Source organism: Haematobia irritans, chromosome 5, assembly GCF_050003625.1.
Source record: "Haematobia irritans isolate KBUSLIRL chromosome 5, ASM5000362v1, whole genome shotgun sequence".
NCBI lineage: Eukaryota > Metazoa > Arthropoda > Insecta > Diptera > Muscidae > Haematobia > Haematobia irritans.
In genome coordinates this window covers 60,856,790-60,879,445 of record NC_134401.1, presented here as the reverse complement: position 1 = coordinate 60,879,445, position 22,656 = coordinate 60,856,790, and the positions used below count along the sequence as shown (strand labels likewise).

The following is a 22,656-nucleotide window of genomic DNA, read 5'->3' as shown; positions in this document are numbered from 1 at the left end:
TATCTTATAGCAAATGGGAGCTTGCGTAGTCAGTTACTATATTTTATGTGAATTTTTGAAGTCTGATTATTTGTTTGTATACAGTGAATGGCATAAAGGATAACAAAAAAACGAAACGAAAGAAAACTTCGTTTGTCTTTAATTTCGTATCCGAGGAAAGAAACTAATTTGTAGCTTTTATTTGCTTTATTATAAATGAATTGTATTGTTATGTAGAAGTCTGAACTTTTGAGTATTCACTCTCTCCACAATATTTCTTTTATAAAAAAGAAACTAAGTACTGTTGTCAATAAATTTGCCGATAAATGTTCTTGTTCAAGATATGATCATATAAATTCACTTTTCCATTTATCGATTATAAAATAAATATAATTTTGTCAAAATCTTCTGTAAATATTTTAGTTGCTAAGACTAATCTCGTTAAATGTGTAAATATCCTAGTATTCTATTGTATATAAGCTTATAGTAGTTATAAATAAATTAATAAAATAATTTTTAGGAAGGGGATATAAAAATATTTCGGCTTTCCAATTTTTCAAAAAGTCGAAATGAAGACTTTTGCTAATTTTCAAAAACTCGAAAAATCGACTTTTTCAAATTTTGAAAAATTCTTGTTATTTATTATTATTATTATTATTATTATTATTATTTTTTAATTTTACATTTTAAATATATATTTAAATAATTTTTTATTGCGGCCCAATCTAATGTATACTGTCACAATTTAGAACACCGACCGGCTAGCATTTTATTTTCTTGATAACTTTAGGCTATGTAAATATTGGACATAAAATAAAGGTCAGGCCAAAATGCGCAATATTTTTTTTTTCTTATAATATCAGTTTGTCAATATATTAGCTATTTAGAAGCATCTTTTATTCTTAAGCAAACAAGAATACCTATCGATGGTGGTGTTCTTTGCATTTAGTACACCTGGTAGCACAAATATACGTACTTATGTATGTAAATATGTACATACCTTCTTTTATTTTGTGATGTGAAAGTTTGACGTAACTTTTGTCTGGCACTCTCTTTTGCTGAGTGTATTGGAGCGCGATATGTGTGGGAGTATTTTTATGTTGCTGTTTTGAACTAAAAATTTGATATTTGTTAATATTTGTTGTATTTCTGAAATAGCACGTTAACGAAATAATACTTAATGTAAAAGTCAAATATTTTGAAGTAACGCCAAGAAATGAGATTTTTATTTTATTTGGAAACAATATTGTGTTTCTTTTTGATTTGTTTAATTCCAACACTTTTTCAAAGAAAATTTGGCAAAATGTACTAAAAGATAATACAACACTAACCAAATATGTTGAAAATATTTTTTTATTCTCAAATGATTTTTTTTATATTTTCAGAACACACCGATTTCGTTCTGTACTCTTCGCAATTCCACAATTTTCTTTAAAGAACCCACCGCACCAGTGTCTCACGACCGACTGATTCGATGTCCAACTGCAAAGCGTAAATATCTCATACGACTTGGACATGCAAAAAATAATCACATACTAAAAAATAATAACAATAGCAACAACATGTTAAATGGTAAAAAGCTAACAGAATATACACACACCAAACAACATTTCTTTTGTTGGCATTCTGCTTTGCTAAGTATTGACACAAATACGAACATAAAAATTGGCATATACATAGGAGTATATGTATGTATATACTGACAAAAGTCAAAAAAGTCTCCCATCCACACCGTTAGTTATTTGGATACCCACTTGGATGGAGCTTAAAACATATGTTTAATTTTGACAGTTGGCAAAGCTTTTTGAAATAAAATAACGTTAAATAAGAAAACGTAAATATGTGTGAATTCACGTTTAAAGTCTAACTGTGATTGGAAGAGTATATCAGCATTTACGGAATACCAGTGCTGCCGCTGGTGAAAAATTGAGTGAAGTAGATTTTGCAAAAAAGTGGAGTAGATTGAATAAAATTGAAGTAGCATACATTTTTGAAAACAAAACAATAGAATTCATTTTATTATACCCTCCACCATAGGATGGGGGTATATTAACTTTGTCATTCCGTTTGTAACGCATCGAAGACCCCATAAAATATATATATTCTGGGTCGTGGTGAAATTTTGAGTCGATCTGAACATGTCCGTCCATGCGTCTGTTGAAATCACGCTAACTTCCGAACGATAGAAGCTATCCACTTGAAACTTGGCACAAGTAGTTGTTATTGATGTAGGTCGGATGGTATTGCAAATGGGCCATATCGGTCCACTTTTACGTATAGCCTCCATATAAACGGACCCCCAAAATTGGCTTGCAGGGACTCTAAGAGAAGCAAATTTCATCCGATCCAGCTGAAATATAAACTGATCCCCCGATTTGGCTTGCGGAGCCTCTAAGAGAACCAAATTTCATCCGATCCGGCTGTAATTTGGTACATGGTCTAACACCTATGCAAAAATTGGTCCACATCGGTTAATAATTCAATGATTAAAACCGCTATGTTCATCGTAATTAAAGGAATAGGAAAAACAATTAGGTAAAATGGGGAAAATTTAAAAATTTGAAGCAGAACAAAAAGTGAAGCAGATTTTTGGAAGAAGGAGTGACGAAGTAAATTTTGTGAAAATGAAGCAAAATACTTCGATTGAAGTAGTAGCGGCAGCACTGCGGAATACCAATGTAAATATGGTATACGCCGCTATAGAAATAACTCTACAAATGGCCGCCAAGACATTGAATAAATTTCAACCATACACCAAACGAACTTTAAAAAATGTTTTACTTTGGATGAAACATAATTATTTTTTGTAAAAAATGGGAATGCCACACTTAGAATGCCCCTATCGCAAAAAAATCCACAAAATCTCGTTTCGTTTTCCTATTGATACTGATGTAACAATAGTGATGGCAAAATATTTTGGTGCTTTTGCCATCACAGTTTACGATTGTTGTAGGGTCACCTATGAGCCTATGGTGGAGATGGGGATAAAATCGAACTTTGAAATACTGACGGGAAAGAAGCTATTTTGATATCTTGAAAATACTTTGGATAACATTTCTAAACATAAAAACTGTACGAATTGTCGCTAGATGCCGACTGTTATTTTTGAGCAGACTTTTCTCTGAGCACATTAACTTGAAATTCTAACACTGTTTAGCGTATGTTTCTTGTTCGTATATTTCTTGTAATCACATTTTCTAACTAAAAATTTCATTAAAAAGTATCTTGTCGATAAATTATGTAAAAAATGTGTTATATACATACATTAAAACAAAAAATCAACAAACTAATTAGTATTAGAAAACTTGCTGCTGCGTCAAATTGGATGAAAATTAAAAATTGCATCCTTTTTTTAAATTGTTGGTTTTTATACGACCTTGATTGTTTATTATTTTTTTATTCTTTTAGAATAATTCTAAATCGGGCTTTTAAGGTCTCTAAATATGCAAATAAAAAGACTTTACTTCATATTTTTATCCGATGTTTCGTTGGTAATTTCCAATTTCTTCTGGAAATAATTTTATTGAAAGCTGGCAACGATAGAAATAACAAAAAGGGGGACAATAGTCAATCTCTAAACTTACGTTTAGTCTTTTTTCATATTTTCGATATCATTGTTAAAAGGTAAAAAGTGACGGCACATGAACACCATAACATTAAACACAAATTTAAAATAATTTCAAAAATAAATAAATAAAAACTAAACTAAAATATCACAGAGCTTTTTTCTTATCATTTTTCGAATTGAATAAGAAAGAGCTAATTTAATGCTCGTAATTATATCCTCCAAACTTTCGACGGTGTTAGCAAAATAAAATATTTTCGATCACATTTGTTCATAAGTTTTGAATTTCAACTGCGAAAATATCAATATTCATCACTCAATTTTTTCTCCCAATTTTGAAAGATAAGTTAAAAAATTATGTGTCTAATTTACAAAAGATTTAAATCAAAAAATAACAGAAAATTTACCGGTATTTTCACATTGGTAGTGATTACCTATTTTTAATATTGGATCTGTGAAACATATTTTGTGAAAGTGTATACTAATATTTGAAAGACCTTATAAAATCACCGTTTTGGGTTCGTCTCTGAATTTAATGAGATTAAACACGTATGTATTAATTTAAACTTATTTATATTAGCACCAATACAAGCAGACGATGTATTTCGAAAAGCGCTTGGAAGCAGTATGTAAAAAAATATATTTACATCATTATACTGCAATTATATTGATTAGCATAGTGATAAGAGAGAGTGCTGCAATTTCAAAGTTCTATTTTAGTTATGCAATACGTAAGGAATATAAAAATAAACAAATTCCATGTTAATGACTATTACTTAACTTATCCTTAATGATTTCGTTCGAAAGTTGTAAATATGTGTTATTGGTGATTCCAAAACATATTTTTTTCACTTTTGATTTGATCAAACTACGCTACTCCATAGACTCTCAAACAACACCTTCTTCGCGTGTCGTGCATCACCTTCTTTACACAAATTAAATCATAATAAGGGCTGTTTTCTTTTAGCACTGGATGCGACATTTGTATGGGCTATCCAGAACATCGTTGCACTGGTGTTCTATCCAGAACATCTCATCAGTGCAAGTCGCGCCAATGTTGCCAGATTGTATTTTGATAAAGTGACGCTTCTTCGATTCACAATAGCAATTTATTGTGACTAATTTATCGACAAAAATGAATTTCAAACTTATACAATGTCATAAATAATCGCAGCAGTAAATATTTATTACTAATTGGTGCATTTCATACATTAAAAATTCAAGATTTCACTTCTTTTCTGTGATTGTTTTTAAACAGCTGATGACAGTGTTGTATATTTTTGGAGCTGTCCTGGATAAACGAGTACTCTGTTTTCTTTTAGTCCTTCATGGCTAAGGGTATCCAGTGCTAAAAGAAAACACCCCTATAGAGTAGATAATTAATATAAGAAAGTTAGAAATAACCACAATTTTTTCTTATAAGCAGTTATTGTTTATAAGAAAAAGTTTCTTATAAACTTACCTATAGATATTAGAATCGTTTTTATTTATCTTTATAAGAAAATATGAAATTTAGTAACATTCTGTCTTAAAATAAAATAAACAAAAATTAAATTTTAGAACATTTAATGTACCTTAGTTAAGGGTGATTTTTTAAATATTATCTTTTTGTCTTTTTTGCCTTTCAAGCAATTAGAAAAAGTGCATTTTAAGATAGTTGTAAAAGAATCATTGTGGTCAAGTAAATACGATTGTTTAGAAGTTTATTAATTTGAATAAAAATTTATAATTTATTCCACGTATTACACTTATACGAATAAAAACACATTGATCATAATGTCATTACAAAGTAATTATGTTGATTTTTAAGCTGCTCGTGACACTAAAACAATCGCCAACTGTGATGTGGGAAACGTATCAAAAAGTACAAAATGTACATAAAAGTATTTTGCCAAGTCTATTGTTACAAGAGCCATTTTATATTTTGAGAAACAGCAAGCGCAACTAGCTTATTATAATTTGTTTAAATAAAAACGAAAATGAAGTGCTGAAAACATAGTTATTTCGCTTGAAATCGTTTAAGGTATATTGATGACCAATTTTCAAATGGAATAAACTGATAGTTTTTCAGATATTTTGCAGACACGCTACCTCCATCGAGAATAAAAACACTGGCTGATAGACGCTGCAACATGTAACTTTCCACTTGTAAATCAACATCATTCTATTATTAATGAAAAAATATATATTTTAAATGTGTTGTGATAGTGGTATAAATGTTATATTTATAAGAACCCAGCAAAAAAATTAGGAAGTTCTTCCAAAGGCTCAACCTTAAAAGCACTTCCAGAAGATGTACTCCCAATAATGTTCTTCATTTTAACTACACAGGAATTTCTTTTTATTCAATTTTTTATAACATGCCTTTTTCATATTTAATTTTTTTGTTTCAAATTGGTTAAAAACAGTTTAAGAATTCATAAAATGGCACAAATCATTAAAATTTTGTCGAAAAAAATGCTAAATCCAATCTGAAAAAAAATGTGCATTTTTGAAAATATTTGAAGTCAAACGTTTTCGACAAGCGTTATGCGCTTTACAGATTATCAGTTATTCCGGACGGAATGTCGGTGTTTATAAAGAATCTTACAGTGTGTCGGATCGATACGACTTGTCGGCGATGACTAAATAATCGGTAAATGTGTTATCGATCCCATAAACATGCAGCAGTATCGATTATGCCTTCGGACTTAACTTATAATGTGCACAATATATGGGATATGTTTGACACGAGGACTGTCGTCCGGAATAACTGATAGTCTGTAAAGCGCATTAGAATCTATTAAAAATTATAAACAATTATAAAAATTATTTATTTGACAAAATATCACAGAAATTTGTAATTAACATCCAAAACATTGAATTCGGATCACACCTAAAGGCCGGTACTCCGTTTGTTGGTGCGAAAAAAGTTCCACTCAATCATTGTTTCGCGTTGAAAAATGATAGTGTTGACAATATATTTTGAGGGGAACAGCCATTTTGGGACTTTTTTGCGTTTATTTCGTCGAAATGTATTGACAACATCGCAGACTGTCACGAAATGATTACATATACATACGCAACTAGTGGCTCGATTTACACACACACGCATACAAAATAAATAATTTGAAAAAGAAGAAGCAGGCGAAGTTATTTTACAAATGTCTTTGGAATTAAAAAACTAATTCTACAGTGCTGCATTTTATTTTTTGGAACATAGCAATTAATTCTTGTGATTCCATTCATTGCTACCTCGGTACTCTACATCCCTGCCAGCATTTCAAAGTTCCATTTCATCTTCATCGCTACCACAGACTCGTAAATGTCACTACAACCATCCTACTGTGATGGGGGGCAGCGTATCATAAAGTACAAAATGTACTTCATACATGTATTTTGCCATCACTACTTTTACAAAAGCCATTTTATTTTTTGTGAAACGCCAATCGCAACCAGCTTGTTATATTTTATTTAAATAAAAACGAAAATAAAGTTCTGAAAACAGATTTTACGCTTAAAATTGTGAAAGGTGTGGTGAACAATTTTTGATTTTCCAAATGGAATAAAGTGATTGTTTTTCAAATATTTTACAGACACGCTGCCTCCATCGGAAAAAAAACACTGGCTGATAGACGCTGCAACATGTAACTCGCTACTTGTAACTCTACATCATCATTAATGCAAAAAATTATGTTAAATGTGATGTGATAGTGGTATAAATGTTATATTTTTAAGAATTTGTAAATGATTAATCAAATTAATAAATATCTAAACAAACGTGTTTTACTCGACCACAATGATTCTTTTACCACTATCTTAAAATGTGCTTTTTCTGATTGTTTGGAGGGTCTCTTATTGGCGTCGTTCTAAATTGATCTATAAAGGCACCTAATAATTGCACTCATGCGAAACCTTTTTGTAGTAACTTGGCGTGGTACAACTTCTCAATAGTGACGGCGCTTTTCCGACGAGTTTTTGATATCGTATATGATTGTTTTCGACGTACTGGGGATTCTCAGAAGCGCCCCCAAATTCAAAAAATGTTGGCAGGGATGTTGGTTGAAGTGCTAATGCTTGTTTTGGAACATCAATGTGCCTCCTTTTGTTTAAATTATGTTTTGTGTTTATTATCCCGATGCCCAGTACAAATGAAACGATTGTAAAATATAATTCACCAAATAAAGCTTTTATTTTGTAAACCTTTTTTTTTAACATTATATGTCCATTATTTATATTCTACCATATAGTAGGGAGCGGCTAGATATTGTTGCTAGTTTATTATGGAAATACAACTCCATGCTATACTTTGTTTTATCAATCATCAGATTACATTTTTAAATAATAATCAGATCCACTTTTGTGTTATAAATTCACAAAAATCAGTTTAATAAATAAATTATTTCTTAATTCACATTGCAAATGGCGCCATGTTATGAAAATACCCTGCCAACATTTTTTGAATTTGGGGACTCTTTTGAGAATCCCCACTACGTCGAAAACAATCATATACGACATCAAAAACTCGTCGGAAAAGCGCCGTCACTATTGAGAAGTTGTACCACGCCAAGTTACTACAAAAATGTTTCGCATGAGTGCAATTATTAGGTGCCTTTATAGATCAATTTAGAACGACGCCAATAAGGGACCCTCCAAACAATCAGAAAAAGTGCATTTTAAGATAGTTGTAAAAGAATCATTGTGGTCGAGTAAAACACGTTTGTTTAGATATTTATTAATTTGATTAAACATTTACAAATTCTTAAAAATATAACATTTATACCACTATCACATTACATTTAACATAATTTTTGGCATTAATGATGATGTTGAGTTACAAGTAGCGAGTTACATGTTGCTGCGTCTATCAACCAGTGTTTTTATTCCATGGAGGCAGCGTGTCTGTAAAATATCTGAAAAACAATCACTTTATTCCATTTGGAAAATCACCAAATTGTTCACCAATATACCTTTCACAATTTTAAGCGTATAATCTATGTTTTCAGAACTTTATTTTCGTTTTTATTTAATTAAAATATAACAAGCGGGTTGCGCTTGGCGTTTCACAAAAAAAAAAAATGGCTTTTTTAACAGTAGGGATGGCAAATTACTTGCATGTACTTTTTGATGTACCTTTTCATGATGGTTGAAGTGACATTTACGAGTCTGTGGTAACGATGAGGTTGAAAAGGAACTTTGAAATGCTGGCAGGGTACTGACTACGCGAGTACGTCAGTTTTTCAACTCGAAAAAAAAACAAAGTACCACAAATGGAAAAAATTTCGCTAGTTTTTCGCATGTTTTGGTTTTGTATGGAGTTTCAACGCGAAACCCGAACAGAGTACCGGCCTTAAAGAAGTGATGCAAATTCAGTGCAACTACTGTTGAAATGGAGGACTTCCAGCCTATGACAAGCCCATATTAAATTCATCGCTTCTGCGTCAATTTTGCACCATTTCCGGATCCAAGTTACGTGCTAATAATTGTATTGTTGTCCAGAATAGTGTTGTCGTTCCGTCTAGTTGTATTACTTCGCTCGGATTCGAACTTGACACCGGTCTTACATTTGGCTCACATATCGCCCATGTGTGTGCGAAATTGAATTTTGTACTTAAGAAGTTATATTCCCTTAATGTTATATTTCCTACACAGATTAAATATATGTTGGCACATTCCTTGCTCATGCCGCATATACTTTACGGTATTGAGGTCTATACGGGTGCTAATTGATCCTGCGTTAACAGACTTATTTCGTGTTTTCATGGTATTCTTCGTTTTGTTTACGGCCAGCGATGTAGGAGGGACTACGACTACTTTGCTTCGCAGTTCTTGGGTTGTTCTTTTAACGATTTTGTATCCATAAAATGTCTTTGTTTCTTTTTTAATGTCATAAAACGCAGACAACCTTCTTATCTTCTGCATAACTTCAATTTTTTACACTCCACAAGAAATTCACAACTCCGTGTGGAACATTTCAGCCACAACATTTTTGAGAAATCTTTTGCAATTCGCATAACAAGGCTATGGAACCATTTGCCTGCTACCCTGCCAGCATTTCAAAGTTCCATTTCAACCTCATCGTTACCACCGACTCGTAAATGTCACTTCAACCATCATGAAAAGGTACATCAAAAAGTACATGCAAGTAATTTGCCATCCCTACTGTTAAAAAAGCCATTTTTTGTGAAACGCCAAGCGCAACCAGCTTGTTATATTTTAATTAAATAAAAACGAAAATAAAGTTCTGAAAACATAGATTATACGCTTAAAATTGTGAAAGGTATATTGGTGAACAATTTGGTGATTTTCCAAATGGAATAAAGTGATTGTTTTTCAGATATTTTACAGACACGCTGCCTCCATGGAATAAAAACACTGGTTGATAGACGCAGCAACATGTAACTCGCTACTTGTAACTCAACATCATCATTAATGCAAAAAATTATGTTAAATGTAATGTGATAGTGGTATAAATGTTATATTTTTAAGAATTTGTAAATGATTAATCAAATTAATAAATATCTAAACAAACGTGTTTTACTCGACCACAATGATTCTTTTACCACTATCTTAAAATATGCTTTTTCTGATTGTTTGGAGGGTCTCTTATTGGCGTCGTTCTAAATTGATCTATAAAGGCACCTAATAATTGCACTCATGCGAAACCTTTTTGTAGTAACTTGGCGTGGTACAACTTCTCAATAGTGACGGCGCTTTTCCGACGAGTTTTTGATATCGTATATGATTGTTTTCGACGTACTGGGGATTCTCAGAAGCGCCCCCAAATTCAAAAAATGTTGGCAGGGTTATGTCAAATTCATTAAATCGATTTCGTACGAACGCACCATAAAATAGTATAAAGCAACTGTATTCATAACTGTGGCAACGCCCTATGGTAATGGTGATTTTTAAATTATATTTATATGTTGGTAGCATTGTTGTCGCGTTCTCGTGTGATTTCGGGGTCCTGAAAATTTATACTGAAAACTGGAGAAAATTCGACATTTATTTTAAATAATTCGTTAGAAGCTATAAACGGAAACGTCGACCGTCGCCAAAACCCAAAATAACAAATTTTCAATATAAATAACACCAGTGCATTGGGTATTAGTGTTCTAGTAGAGTAGACTAGAGTTTTTTTCTCACCGGTGCCACACGCTGAAAAAGTACATATTTTTGCACACATAAAAATCTAATAATAAAAAATGGGAGACTTTGGTGGATCTACAGCAGCACATAATTTAAATCAGTCGCAAGCTTTTGCGGCCGCATTACAACGGGCAAAACAGGTAATTATACTTCTCGCAACTTTTGTTTGCAAAGAAAAAATCGATTACGGTTCAGTGCTGTATACTAGGGCATTGTAAGATTATGTCGTCCCTCCCTTTCCCTCACTCGTGTGCTCTCTTTTGGTAGATTGCCGCTAAAATACAACCTAATGCCCCACCAACCGGGGGTGGCCCTAGTGCTGGATTTAAGCGTTCTCATGACGACTCTGACTCCGGACCAGAAGTTAAGCGTTTTACCAGTCCAGACGCAAACGATTACGGTCATAATAGCAATTCCAACATGAGTGGTGGCGGTGGTTCTTCTTCGGGTGGCCCTGCGAATATGTCGCAGGCGCTGGCGCAAGCTGCTGCTGTAGCTGCTCGTTTGGCAGCCACTGCCGGAAATACTTGCGAGGAGCAAGTTCGCCTTCCGGATTGTTTAATGAATGCATTCTACGGCCGGGGAAGTAGTGAAACCATATCTCATATTCAAGGCGAATCTGGATGTAAAATACAAATGGGTCAGCAAGAAGGCGACCGTGTTATTACGCTTCGGGGATCACGAGAGTCTGTAACAAACGGGCGCGAAGTTATGCAGCAATTAGCAAATAGAAATGGTGGTGGCACTGTTGAGGTGGTTCTAACAATCAATATGCCACCACCAGGACCTACTGGTTTTCCCCCATATCAAGAAATTATGATACCTGGAACAAAAGTAGGTTTAGTAATTGGCAAAGGCGGGGACACCATTAAGCAGTTACAAGAGAAAACGGGGGCGAAAATGGTTATTATTCAGGAAGGACCCAACCAAGAATTGATCGTAAGTAAAACTATTAAACTGACCATATCAATTAAAGCGTTACAATGCAATTTTCGTAGAAACCATTGCGTATATCCGGCGAGCCACAAAAAATCGAAATGGCTAAACAATTGGTTTTGGATTTGATAGCTCAGAAAGATGCTCAAAATCAACAAGCAGCAACAAATAACAGGCCGGGAGGAGGAATGGGAGGTGGAGGAGCTGGTGGTATGGGTGCAAACAATGGACCTAATGGTGGAGGAAATTACAATAACTTCGGAGCCGGTGGCGGGGAATCTCTAGAGGTTTTTGTACCAAAAATAGCCGTTGGCGTTGTGATTGGTAAAGGCGGTGACATGATACGAAAAATTCAACAAGAATGCGGCTGCAAGCTACAGTTCATTCAGGGAAAGCATGATGAACCCGGGGATCGTAGATGTCTTATACAGGGCTCTAGGCAACAAGTTGATGATGCCAAAAGAATGATTGACGGTTTAATTGAAAATGTTATGGTAAGTACGCAAAAATCGATGTTGAAATGATACTCCAGACCAACGTGCATTTTTATAGCAACGTAATCGAAACGGTGGCGGAGGTGGTGGTGGTGGTGGTGCACAGACCACAGACAATGGAAATTCAAATTATGGTTATGGATATGGAGTTAATCATGCCCAACAACCAGCACGGGAAGAGATAAGCTTTATGGTTCCAGCATCAAAATGTGGTGTAAGTACATTCAATTGACTTTGGGTAATCTTTGCCATATATTCTATTTTTTTGTATCGAAAAGATTGTTATTGGACGTGGAGGTGAAACAATAAAATTAATAAACCAACAATCGGGAGCATATTGCGAAATGGATCGTAATGCTGTGAATCCTCCTTCAGAGAAACTTTTCAAGTGTAAAGGTACGCCGGAGCAAGTCGAGGCCGCTCGTCAAATGATTGCCGAAAAGATTAACATGGATTTGCCCATAATCAATCGTAAATCTATAAATGGTGGACCTCCCGCTCAACAACAACAAGACGGGGGAGCACAAGGTGGATACAATGCTTCAGATCCAAATGCTGCGGCAGCAGCTTATCAACAACAGTGGGCCGGGTATGGCCAAGCAGGAGGGTGGGGAGAACAAGCTCAACCTCAAGCTGCTGCAATGGGTCAGACACCAGCTGCCGGCGGCGCCGGTCAAGCGGATTATTCAGCACAATGGATAGAGTACTACAAGTAAGTGAAATGATTTTATCGATTATATTATAGATAATAGCAATTCTTTTGCTTGGATGTATCAGATCAATGGGAATGCATAGAGAAGCCGAAATGATTGAACAACAATTGAAGGCTAAACAAGCAGCAAGCGCTACTCAAGGACAAGCTCAGCCAACGGCCGCATCTGCAGCTGCTGCTCAACCGGCTGGGGGACAATCACAAGATTACAGTGCGCAGTGGGCGGAATACTATCGTAGTATAGGCAAAATTGAAGAAGCTGAAGCCATAGAGAAACAAATGAAGGTAAGTGTGCATCATATAGAGTGATCCACATATCAAAAAAGGTCACACTCATTAGTCTTCTCGGTTTTTGTATAAATAAAAATATTTAATACAAAAAAAAAAAAAACGATTAGAAAATAAGATTGAAGTCGTATATAATCTGTTACATGATTGTCGACCGAAAAAAAGGTCACACTCATTAGTCTTCTCAGTTTTTGTATAAATAAAAATATTTAATACAAAAAGAAAAAAAAAAACAATTAGAAAATAATATTGAAGTCGTATATAATCTGTTACATGATTGTCGAACGAATTTTGGAAAGCAACAGTACTACAATTCGTGTTGATTAGCAATATATAAAATATAAAATATATGAAATATAAAACTAGAAATGTATACAAATTTCGATGAAAAATCGAATTTTATTAAAAGAACACCCTTTTAATGTATCTTCTTTTTTGCAATAATTTTATTATTGTTAACTTCGAAATTTGAAAAATCTAATTTAAAATTCATCGGGCAAAACTAAAAATTACCAAAGAAAGCTATGTTTTATTTGGGTCAATCAAGCACAATTTGAAGATAATCAAAAAGTACTAAGATTTATGTAATGACAGGAGGAAAAAACTCAAAATTCACCTAGTCATATTTTAATAAAATGTTTACGGCCAAGCAATTTTAATCGATATTTATATTACATTCTTCGGAGATATATAGAAAGAACTAATGAAAAGAAATCGTTTTTTAATTCAAATAAACCAATGAATATACGATTTCTAAATAAAGCCATTTATTCAAGCTCGATGTCTTTATTTTCCACAATATTTCGTGATTGTCACATTGTAGCGCTTCCTTAAATATTAAATAAAATAAAGCTAAAAAGGTCGATGGTTTCTTATTAAAAAGTATATCAATACTTTTTAGGGACCGGAGAATTTAGAACTAGAATTTCCAACTTACAGATGAACGGATTAAGTAAAGTCATTGCTAATATTTTTATTACAAATACATTATTATCAGGAGCTAGATCATACAAAAGAATACACTTTTACATCCTAGTGATATTAATATCCATTGAATTTCAAAACGACAATGTTTGCTATTACGATTGTTCCATTTGTCGTATTAGTTAAAATAAAAATTACCTCAATAATATATTCAATTTTGGTGAAAGTAAAAAATAAATTGGTCATGTACGCAATACAAGTACACTAAAATTGACCGTGGTGCAGTGGTTAGCAGCATGCCTTGCGTGCAGTGTCCTGAGTTTAATCCCAGTTTCGACCGAACACAGAAAACGTTTTCAGCGGTAGTATCCCATCCCAGTAATGCTGGTAAAATTTCTGGTAGTTTCAAAGCTTGCCAACGTGTTTAACCGTAATATGAAGCGACGCTCGGACTCGGCGAAGGTCCCTGTCATTGAGCTCAACATAGAATCCGGCACCACTCATTGATAAGTTAATGCTGCACCCTTTCGATTGCTAATAATTATTAATCTCCATTTCCTTTGATGAATATGTGGGTGGCCTTATTCATTTATGTTGAGATCCCAATTGAGATTTTTTACAACTCGAGCAGATTTGCACATCATTAGCATATACATACACACATTTTAGGAAAACTTTAGACAGCTTGGAAGATCGTTAATGAAAAGGTAAAAAAGGACCTCATGCGGTAGCAAAACGCAAAACTTTCATCCCCCATGTAATTCAATAAGAAAACGTTATTTGAAATTTTAGTACGCTACAAATTCAAATAAAAAAGCTTAATAATAAATATGGAAGGGATTACGAGTTGCGTTTGTCGAATTCGTAACCCAGAACCTTACGATTCTAGTTTATATATTATTTTTTCGGAAGCCAATGCATTGGCCGTGTAAATGAAATATAGCATTGTGAGTGTGGCCTTTTTGAAACAGTCTGTAAATTGATGTAATTAATTTGTGTGCTTCTTACACTGGGTTTAGATACTCATTATTGTTATTATTAGGTTATATCAGCTTTACTGTGTGGTTATGTATGCACGTATTTTTGAGTAGTTTGTATTTTTTAATGTTATTGTAATTTTATGTTATAACATAAACTACAATTAACTCTCAAAAATCAAATACTTGAAATGCATTTTGTTTAATATGATAAATAGGCTTCACAGTCAACTCCTGCCTCAGCTGCTGCTCCAATGGGTGGTGCGAGTACTAGTAGTTGTGGTAGTGGTGGTGCTGCATCGACTGCTGGTGGCCATTCTAAGGACTATAGTGCACAGTGGGCTGACTATTATCGTAGTATAGGTAAAATTGAAGAAGCTGAAGCTATTGAAAAACAAATGAAGGTACGTTAAGTGTTTGCTTTTAACAAAAACAAAGTCACAAGCGTTTCTATTCACAATAATAATACATCTAAAAATGTGGTGGGAACGTTTTTATAGTATAATGCAACACTCTTAACAATGCTTAAGTACAAAAATTTCTATTGAGAAATATAATGTGGAAGACAGACAGACAAGACCTATTTTTGAACCATTTTTGGTAGTAGTAGTGTTATTAATAATATTCATGGTACTTCATTCTTTCATTGTATTCAAAAATTTGACACATAAGTCTCAAACTCGAAAAGTCGACATTTTTAAAAAGACCAATATATAACTTCAAAAAGCACATTTTCTATATGATTGGTTTCACTTTTAACTACATAATGAAAAATTTGTAGTTCTAATTTTGAATATTCTATTACTTATATTCTTGAGTAAAGTTACACATAACTTATCGTAATTTTATTAAAAAAAAAAAATACGAAATATGTAATTGTATGTGTATGTAAGGATTAAGTGCTAATGTAAGCTTCCGCTTTTGTTATATTTTGCAGAATACGCAAGCAAATGCTGGTAGTAGTTCAATTCCTGGAAGTGGTGCTGGACCAAATGCTACACCTGGAGCTCCTCCTGCCGCTCTTTCTGGTGGTCCCGCAGCCGTTCCAAGTGGTAGCGGTTACCAGCAAGGTATGACACCTACCCAATATGCACAATATTCACAATATTATGCGGCAGCAGCTGCAGCTGGTGGCTATCCTCAGCCTGGTTATGGAGGCCCAGGAGCAGGTGGTTATGGAGCGCCTGGAAGTTATCCTGGAGCTCCACAACCTCCTGGTTCTGGTCCCAATCAAGGCAGCAGTAATCAAAAGAAAAACGAAAAACACTAAATCATTCAAACGAACCATGAAAATCAGTATAAGAGGAAATTTCTAAAACGGTAAGTTTTCAAGTTTCGATTTATATGCTATTTCTTTCTATTGTATTATTTTTTTATTTTGATTTTTTCTCGAAGAATACGTTTATTATTACATATTATAAATTTATGCTAAATAATATTTCCATGTCTATTGATATTTGGGTGCTTAAAAACTCGTTTATTTTTGTAAAATATGATATTTCCTTTTTCACACACTTTGGCATACAAATATACATGTACACGTTTTTAATTTTAAATTTTTTATTAACATGACCATTTATATATTCAAATATTTACCAACTTATTTGTTGTGAAATTATTTTGTTTTAAATTACTCGCTATTTTTTTCTTTATTTTCTTCTCTTTTTCGTTTTTTTTATTGAACTCTATCATAACCATACCATATTTTTCCTCCTTATAAATGTTTCTTGCAGCAAAATTATCAGTAAGACCCCCATAAAGAAAACAAACCATGTTTGTTTATCTCTCTGACTTTACAAAGTAAAAGTGGTTTTTTGAAGTGGATGAAGAGAAAGAAACACTTCTAAGATTATCTGCGAAAGTGTTTTGGTTCGGTGACTTGCATTCTCGATTGAATAATTTTCGTTTCGTAGTCGATAAGTAATAATAATTTAGTTCTAGTTATAACGAGTTTTTCAATCTAGTTATATTTATACATAGAAATGGTAATTCTCAAAAATAATGGAGATTCTAGTAATGTTTACCTATATAAGTATGATTGATTATGGAACTGGATCTTGTTAGTAGTGTATGTGTCAGGAACCAGATTATCTAAAAACGGCCGTTTTTAAGCTAGGTTTACAATATGTAGTTCAAGCATACTTCTTTGGTTAAAAATCAAATTCTTACAAAAGCTTCCCTTAAAAAAATAATATCATGATGATTTTAAAATTTATTATTTTTATTTTATTCCATTGTATTGTAGATATATACATTTTTTCATGTTCAGCCAAAAGTGTTTTCTGTGGTTTGGAAATATTTCTGAAGCAAAAGAAAATCAAATTATAAAAAAGAATACTCTGTCAGTACACTTACATACATATACATGTCCATATGTTGATTGTCAATTGAAAATATTGGGCCTACAGCGTTCAAAATCATCGCATATACATAAAAATATTATGCACTTTATAACACCGCGACTCATACGTTTGAGTCGACTGATATTGGATTTAACATTGTTTTTTTTTACAATAAAAAATATATAAATATATATTGCAACACATACAATCTATTATAAATAACACAATATTTAAATCATTAAAATCAATTACTATAACTATGTTTTTTCCAATAGAAACAATATATCAAATATTGCACATATATGTCTTAAAGAAAATTCTTATTACTTTGTGAATGCAATACAGACTATGGACTCCAGCCATGATTCTATAACATGTTGATGTTTAAAAGCCCATTCCCCAGACTCCTAAAGGTGTATATCTTGGTAAGACTTTCCCAGCAAGATATTTTGTCATTTTTGTGCAAATAATATTCATAAAAATTTATTGTAAATGTTTTTGTTATATATAATTCAATCAAACTATAATATTGTACTTTGCCTATTTTTTTAACATGAAACTTTGTAATTAATTTTCAGGATATTTTCTGTTGTAAAATGAAAGACAAAAAACCTTTATAAGAAGTAAATGAATTTTCCATATACCCCCCACATATTAATAATTATTTCCTTGCTATATATCATTAAGACTTTATTTCTTTATTATGTTACATTCTTTAAAATTCCACATATTTCTTTTGTTTTCAAAACTTTTCAGGTGGATTATATAGCAACATTTTGTTGGTATTATTTCAATGTACGACTCTCATGATATTTTCCGCAAATTTCAACTGCTAACAAAAAAAAAAAAAATAACAATTACCATTTGGCTGTGGATTGGAAGTTTATCCCTATCATCCACACAACATTCATTTATCTTTCATATTTTCCCAACAAACTCTTGAGCATTTTACTGTTGTAAATTATGTGAATCTTTGGAAAGCTTCCTTTCTTGTATCAGCGATCCTAGTTGTTATCCTAATTTTTTAACGGTGTTCAAATTCAGTTTACTATAACTGTTACTTGGAGGTCTTTTAAGAGTTTGTCCTCTCACATTTTTCAAGTTTGTGAAATATTTAAAAACTTTATGGAAACTTTGAAGTTTACTTTGTCGATTGATTATTCAACTTTTAATCGTAAAACCTTTCAATGCAGAAATTTGAGAATAAATTTAATATAAATTTGCGTTTTTCAACAAGCTATTACACTATCTTAAAAATTAAACAAAATATTAAATATACCCCAACTATAGTAATGAGAACCAATTGTCAAATTGTCAAAATCTTGAGTCGGAGTCAGTGAAATTATCTCTACAAATAAACGTATTGGCGAGTTGAGTGTCAGCTAATTGTCCTAAAAGGTGGGGAGAATGAAAGGATTTAAAAATGATTTTTATGTTAGGAGAAACTCAAACCACAAGTCTTTTTCAGAAAAACCATCTGACAACACATCTCTCAAAACTTCGACAATTATATCAAGAAACAATCCAACCACATACAGAAAATATTGAATCCATATGCCTTATAGTGAATCAAATTGATTTCATATAAATTAACTCAACAAGGCCTTCAAATTGGATTGAATGAATGTTGTACATACATTTATAATTGTCATCCATTCATGTAACATTCTTATATTTTGCATTTTTTAGCAAGTAATGTTTGTGTTAAAAATATATAGGGTGTTATTCGATGCAAAAATTATACGAGCAGTTAAAAAAAAATTATTTGTCGGATTTTCGCGCACATGTTTCTGCAATTGGCTGCATTTACCCGTGGAAAGTCGAAATTGCGAAGTTTTAAAATCAAATGGTTTCTTATTTTAAGACGAGTAACGGGAATGCAGAGTTTGAAAACTAAAGTTATCCTCTTTTTATTTCATTTTGAAATTTAAATATTTTTTATGTTCTGTTCCTGTAAATCTTACGAAACCCCATTCGAAAGAAAATCAGTCACTCGAATCAATTTGTTCTTTTTTTGAAATTTCGTTTCGTTTGTATTGATTTTCAAAAATTAGTATTTTTATATATTTTGCCTGTGTGGGTATCCATTCAAATTTTATAAATGTTTTTACTTTTTCCTTGGTACATATTGTAACGTTCTACTCTACAACAAAATATAAAGAAAATTGTCTTTCGAACTAGAAGAACCAAATTTTCGTTCGTTGAATATATGAAAGAAAACATGAGGTAGGAGAGAAGGGCATTAGTTCTGCATTTCACTCTAATATAGCTAAATGTAAAAATAGTTAGATTAACAAAAGAAGACTTATTTAAATATAATTATAAATACTAAATTGAATGCTTGATTCCCAATAACTGATATATTCAACATTTGTAACCTACATCAAATATATCCCGAGTGACTTAAATACAGATTTATTAGCTTACTTTGTTCCAATGAAACTTCCTGAACGTTACGCTACGTTAGAATCGAAATATCAATTTCATGTGTTAATTTTCCGAGGCGCTTTAGTATCTCAGAGCAGAGATGGCTATAAATTGGCTACTTAAAGGTGAATATTAGTAATGAGTCGGATCTTCTATTTTTAAAACACAAATACCTATATACATATTACTTATCTATTTATGTTATATAAATATAATTATGACATTGATGAAAAAATTACCACAATACATAATTTTTAAATTGTTTACCAAAGTTTTTCGCTTTGCTACATTACAACCACGTAATGTAGCATTTAAAATATTTTCACAAATGATTACTACTTGAATTGTTCCATAAAATATTTGAGCCATGGGGCCTGATCGTCGTAGTGAGATTTTAATAGCTGGTTGCCACTTTAATCTTTAACTTATATTTGAACGATTTCTATTACTTAATGTGGTAAGATTTGATCATTATAATGTGCTTCTTTTGTGATTTATTGGGTATATACTTATCTTGTGCAAAAAATATTTGTATAGTTTGTTTTGTATACAATTTCCCTTACAACAACATACATATGCCATATTTTTCCATATACAAAATCTATTTCCAGCTGTGGGAGAGACAAAATAAATTCTATAGGCCTTCCTAGCACAAATGAAAAAATAGAGCGAATTCGTTTATGGTAAGATTTACTTCTTAAAAAAGGTGATTTAAAATTGTTCTTATGTTATTGAAACCGATTGCAAAATATTTATTTTATAAATATACACAATATTAACCATAACAAATCCATCTCGATAAGAGATAATTTTAGTAATAAGCTAGTATTTAGTAGATAAGAAAAATGTTGCAACAATTTTCTTTATCTTTATACAAGTAATAAGAGAAAAATACACAGATAACATTAATGAATATTGCTTAATTAAAACAGATTTTTATCCTTAGAATAAAAAAAAAAAAATAAGAAATATTGAAAACAAAATTCCTCTATAAATTTAGATATTTCGTATTTCTTTTGAGACAAAAAGAAAACAAAATATAAAACCCGTTGTGTTTTATTGTAATTCTTTTCTTACAGCTCGTAAAATGTTGGTTAGACGACGAAATAACTTGAACCACACTTCAACAATGAATAATACCTTTGTGGTATGTATAGAAGAAATAAAACATGCAAAAGAAGTGCAATTGCTTTGGGCCAAAATATTTTTTTTTACTGAAATGCTATATACATTTTTAACATATTTTATATAAAAAAACCTGTATAATATACTCATACAATTTTTTTCAATGCATTGTTTTCTCAATATTAAATTATGTTTTAAAATTTTCGCAGCTAATCTGTTGCCTTAAGAGGAGACCATCGTTTTATCTGACAGAGAATGGAAGATGATGGGATGTGAACAACGTACAAAGTTCACGTTTTCGTTGCTATGCCAATAAGTTCTTATAAACAAAGAAGTAATATATAACAATTTCGAAAATGTTTCATATGATTGCGACCTTAGACGGGTTTTAAAATTATAAAATTTTTTATTTACATATAGCATATATATTAAAATCATTTTAACATTCTCAAATTTTTTAATCCTGCTGATAGATTGCACCCAACTTGGTAACATACTACCGGTTTCTGATTTTAATTAATATAAATATAGTTTAATTATACATATTTTATAAAATATGGAGTAGTAGTTTCCTATTAGGACAAACTGTAAATTAAAATTAAATTAAAAATGTTTAACCTACAATACCTAAAACATTGTTTACATATCCGAAATTTTAATCGAATCATTTTATGACTCGATTAATCCTAGACTATCTATTCATAGCTTTTAAATTTAGGAACAAACTACTAAATTTGGAGAAATCCTCCGTATTTATACCTTAACCGCACGCAATTTATATATCTATGAAAAAAACAGAAAATACCATAAAATAATATTTACATAATTTTCGAGAAAGTGATTTCTTCATAATAAAATCAAACAATCAATTTAAACAAGTGTTAGGGGTTGGTTCACCGCTAAAAACAAGGTCTCCCTTTATGTAACAGGTTTTTTAACTTAATATGGTCTAACAATCGCCCGCTTGTTGAAGTGAATCTCAAATACCACTAATTCCCTCAAGATGGTGAATACAAGTCATTGAATAGCAATGGTTTTTCTTGTTAAATATTTGTGCCGCAACAATTATAAAGTGCTAGCGGCGAGTTATCTATGTTTTTCAATGGTTCCGATATACACCATGTTCCTATGATCGCAAATCGCAAGATTTTGATTATCTATAATTAGCGAACCTCTTGCACAGGGTGACTTATCGATTTTGTATTGTGGAAGAGTATCAAATAAAAATCTTGCGATTTGGGATTGGGTGCCCGAAGATGAGGGATAATCCCCTTCTCTTAACTTATTTATTTTAACATCGTTCGAGGTTTATAGTAGAAAAAAGGTCTCTTGCTGCTTACTAATCCCCTGCAAAATAAAAAATAAAAATTAAAAGAAAGTCTGGTAGGACATACTATATTCAAAAATCAGCAAATATAGCATGAGCATCAATTCTACTCTGTGAGAAACTCTAAAAAAGGCATCATATAAGTGCATAAGTTGCGAAAGATCTTTATGTATTTGGAATATATTTCAAACTTTGAACCATATTTCATACATTTCGCAATTATATCTTCACTTCTTCGAGCAAATTTTATGTCAACTGTAGTAAAAATCTCCCTCAGCGCAAACGAACAAAATGTGACCTTTATATAAATCAGAGATAGAATCTCTTCAGCACCTGACACAACCTGAACTTTAAAGAAAAAGAGAGAAAATAGATTGAAATCTGTACGCTTTCAGATATGTTTTTATGGCCTCTTGCATTTTTGATGACACA

General features: G+C 32.0%; 2 protein-coding genes and 4 long non-coding RNA genes across 9 annotated transcripts in view; 3 read left to right on the top strand and 3 right to left on the bottom strand.

The window, feature by feature from the left end:
- PCB (Pyruvate carboxylase) overlaps window positions 1–1,462 on the bottom strand; it is a 55,236-nt gene extending 53,774 nt beyond the window's left edge. The window contains exons 1-2 of one of the 2 annotated variants that reach the window (XM_075310665.1): window positions 1,311–1,462; window positions 980–1,092 (exon numbers count right to left, since the gene is read on the bottom strand). The gene's annotated coding sequence lies outside the window, so the exon portion shown is untranslated. Of the gene's footprint in view, window positions 1–979; window positions 1,244–1,310 lie in introns of those variants that run through there. The other variant, XM_075310666.1, reaches the window with a different exon arrangement.
- A 5,339-nt stretch (window positions 1,463–6,801) lies between these two features.
- LOC142241521 (uncharacterized) lies at window positions 6,802–7,323 on the top strand. Its single transcript, XR_012723668.1, has 2 exons — window positions 6,802–7,055; window positions 7,120–7,323. It is a non-coding gene; the product is annotated as an uncharacterized LOC142241521 (long non-coding RNA).
- A 915-nt stretch (window positions 7,324–8,238) lies between these two features.
- Window positions 8,239–8,602, bottom strand: LOC142241535 (uncharacterized). The gene is made up of 2 exons (XR_012723677.1): window positions 8,494–8,602; window positions 8,239–8,436 (listed from the first exon to the last, which is right to left on the bottom strand). It is a non-coding gene; the product is annotated as an uncharacterized LOC142241535 (long non-coding RNA).
- A 1,020-nt stretch (window positions 8,603–9,622) lies between these two features.
- On the top strand, window positions 9,623–10,074 carry LOC142241649 (uncharacterized). Its single transcript, XR_012723742.1, has 2 exons — window positions 9,623–9,803; window positions 9,861–10,074. It is a non-coding gene; the product is annotated as an uncharacterized LOC142241649 (long non-coding RNA).
- A 369-nt stretch (window positions 10,075–10,443) lies between these two features.
- Window positions 10,444–20,817, top strand: Psi (P-element somatic inhibitor). Of its 3 annotated transcripts, none has more exons than XM_075312897.1 (9): window positions 10,444–10,812; window positions 10,940–11,611; window positions 11,671–12,102; window positions 12,161–12,316; window positions 12,381–12,814; window positions 12,880–13,099; window positions 15,222–15,407; window positions 15,941–16,323; window positions 17,249–20,817. In XM_075312897.1, the coding sequence occupies exons 1-8, from the start codon at window positions 10,729–10,731 to the stop codon at window positions 16,271–16,273; spliced, it is 2,517 nt and encodes an 838-aa protein (XP_075169012.1). In that variant the 5' UTR covers window positions 10,444–10,728; the 3' UTR covers window positions 16,274–16,323; window positions 17,249–20,817. The 3 variants fall into 3 exon arrangements, with proteins under 3 accessions (XP_075169012.1, XP_075169011.1, XP_075169013.1); XM_075312896.1 differs by having other exon boundaries at window positions 16,737–17,997; XM_075312898.1 differs by lacking the exon at window positions 15,222–15,407 and having other exon boundaries at window positions 10,445–10,812; window positions 16,737–17,997.
- LOC142241145 (uncharacterized) lies at window positions 13,848–16,713 on the bottom strand. Its single transcript, XR_012723501.1, has 2 exons — window positions 16,600–16,713; window positions 13,848–15,387 (listed from the first exon to the last, which is right to left on the bottom strand). It is a non-coding gene; the product is annotated as an uncharacterized LOC142241145 (long non-coding RNA).
- Window positions 20,818–22,656: the final 1,839 nt, after the last annotated feature.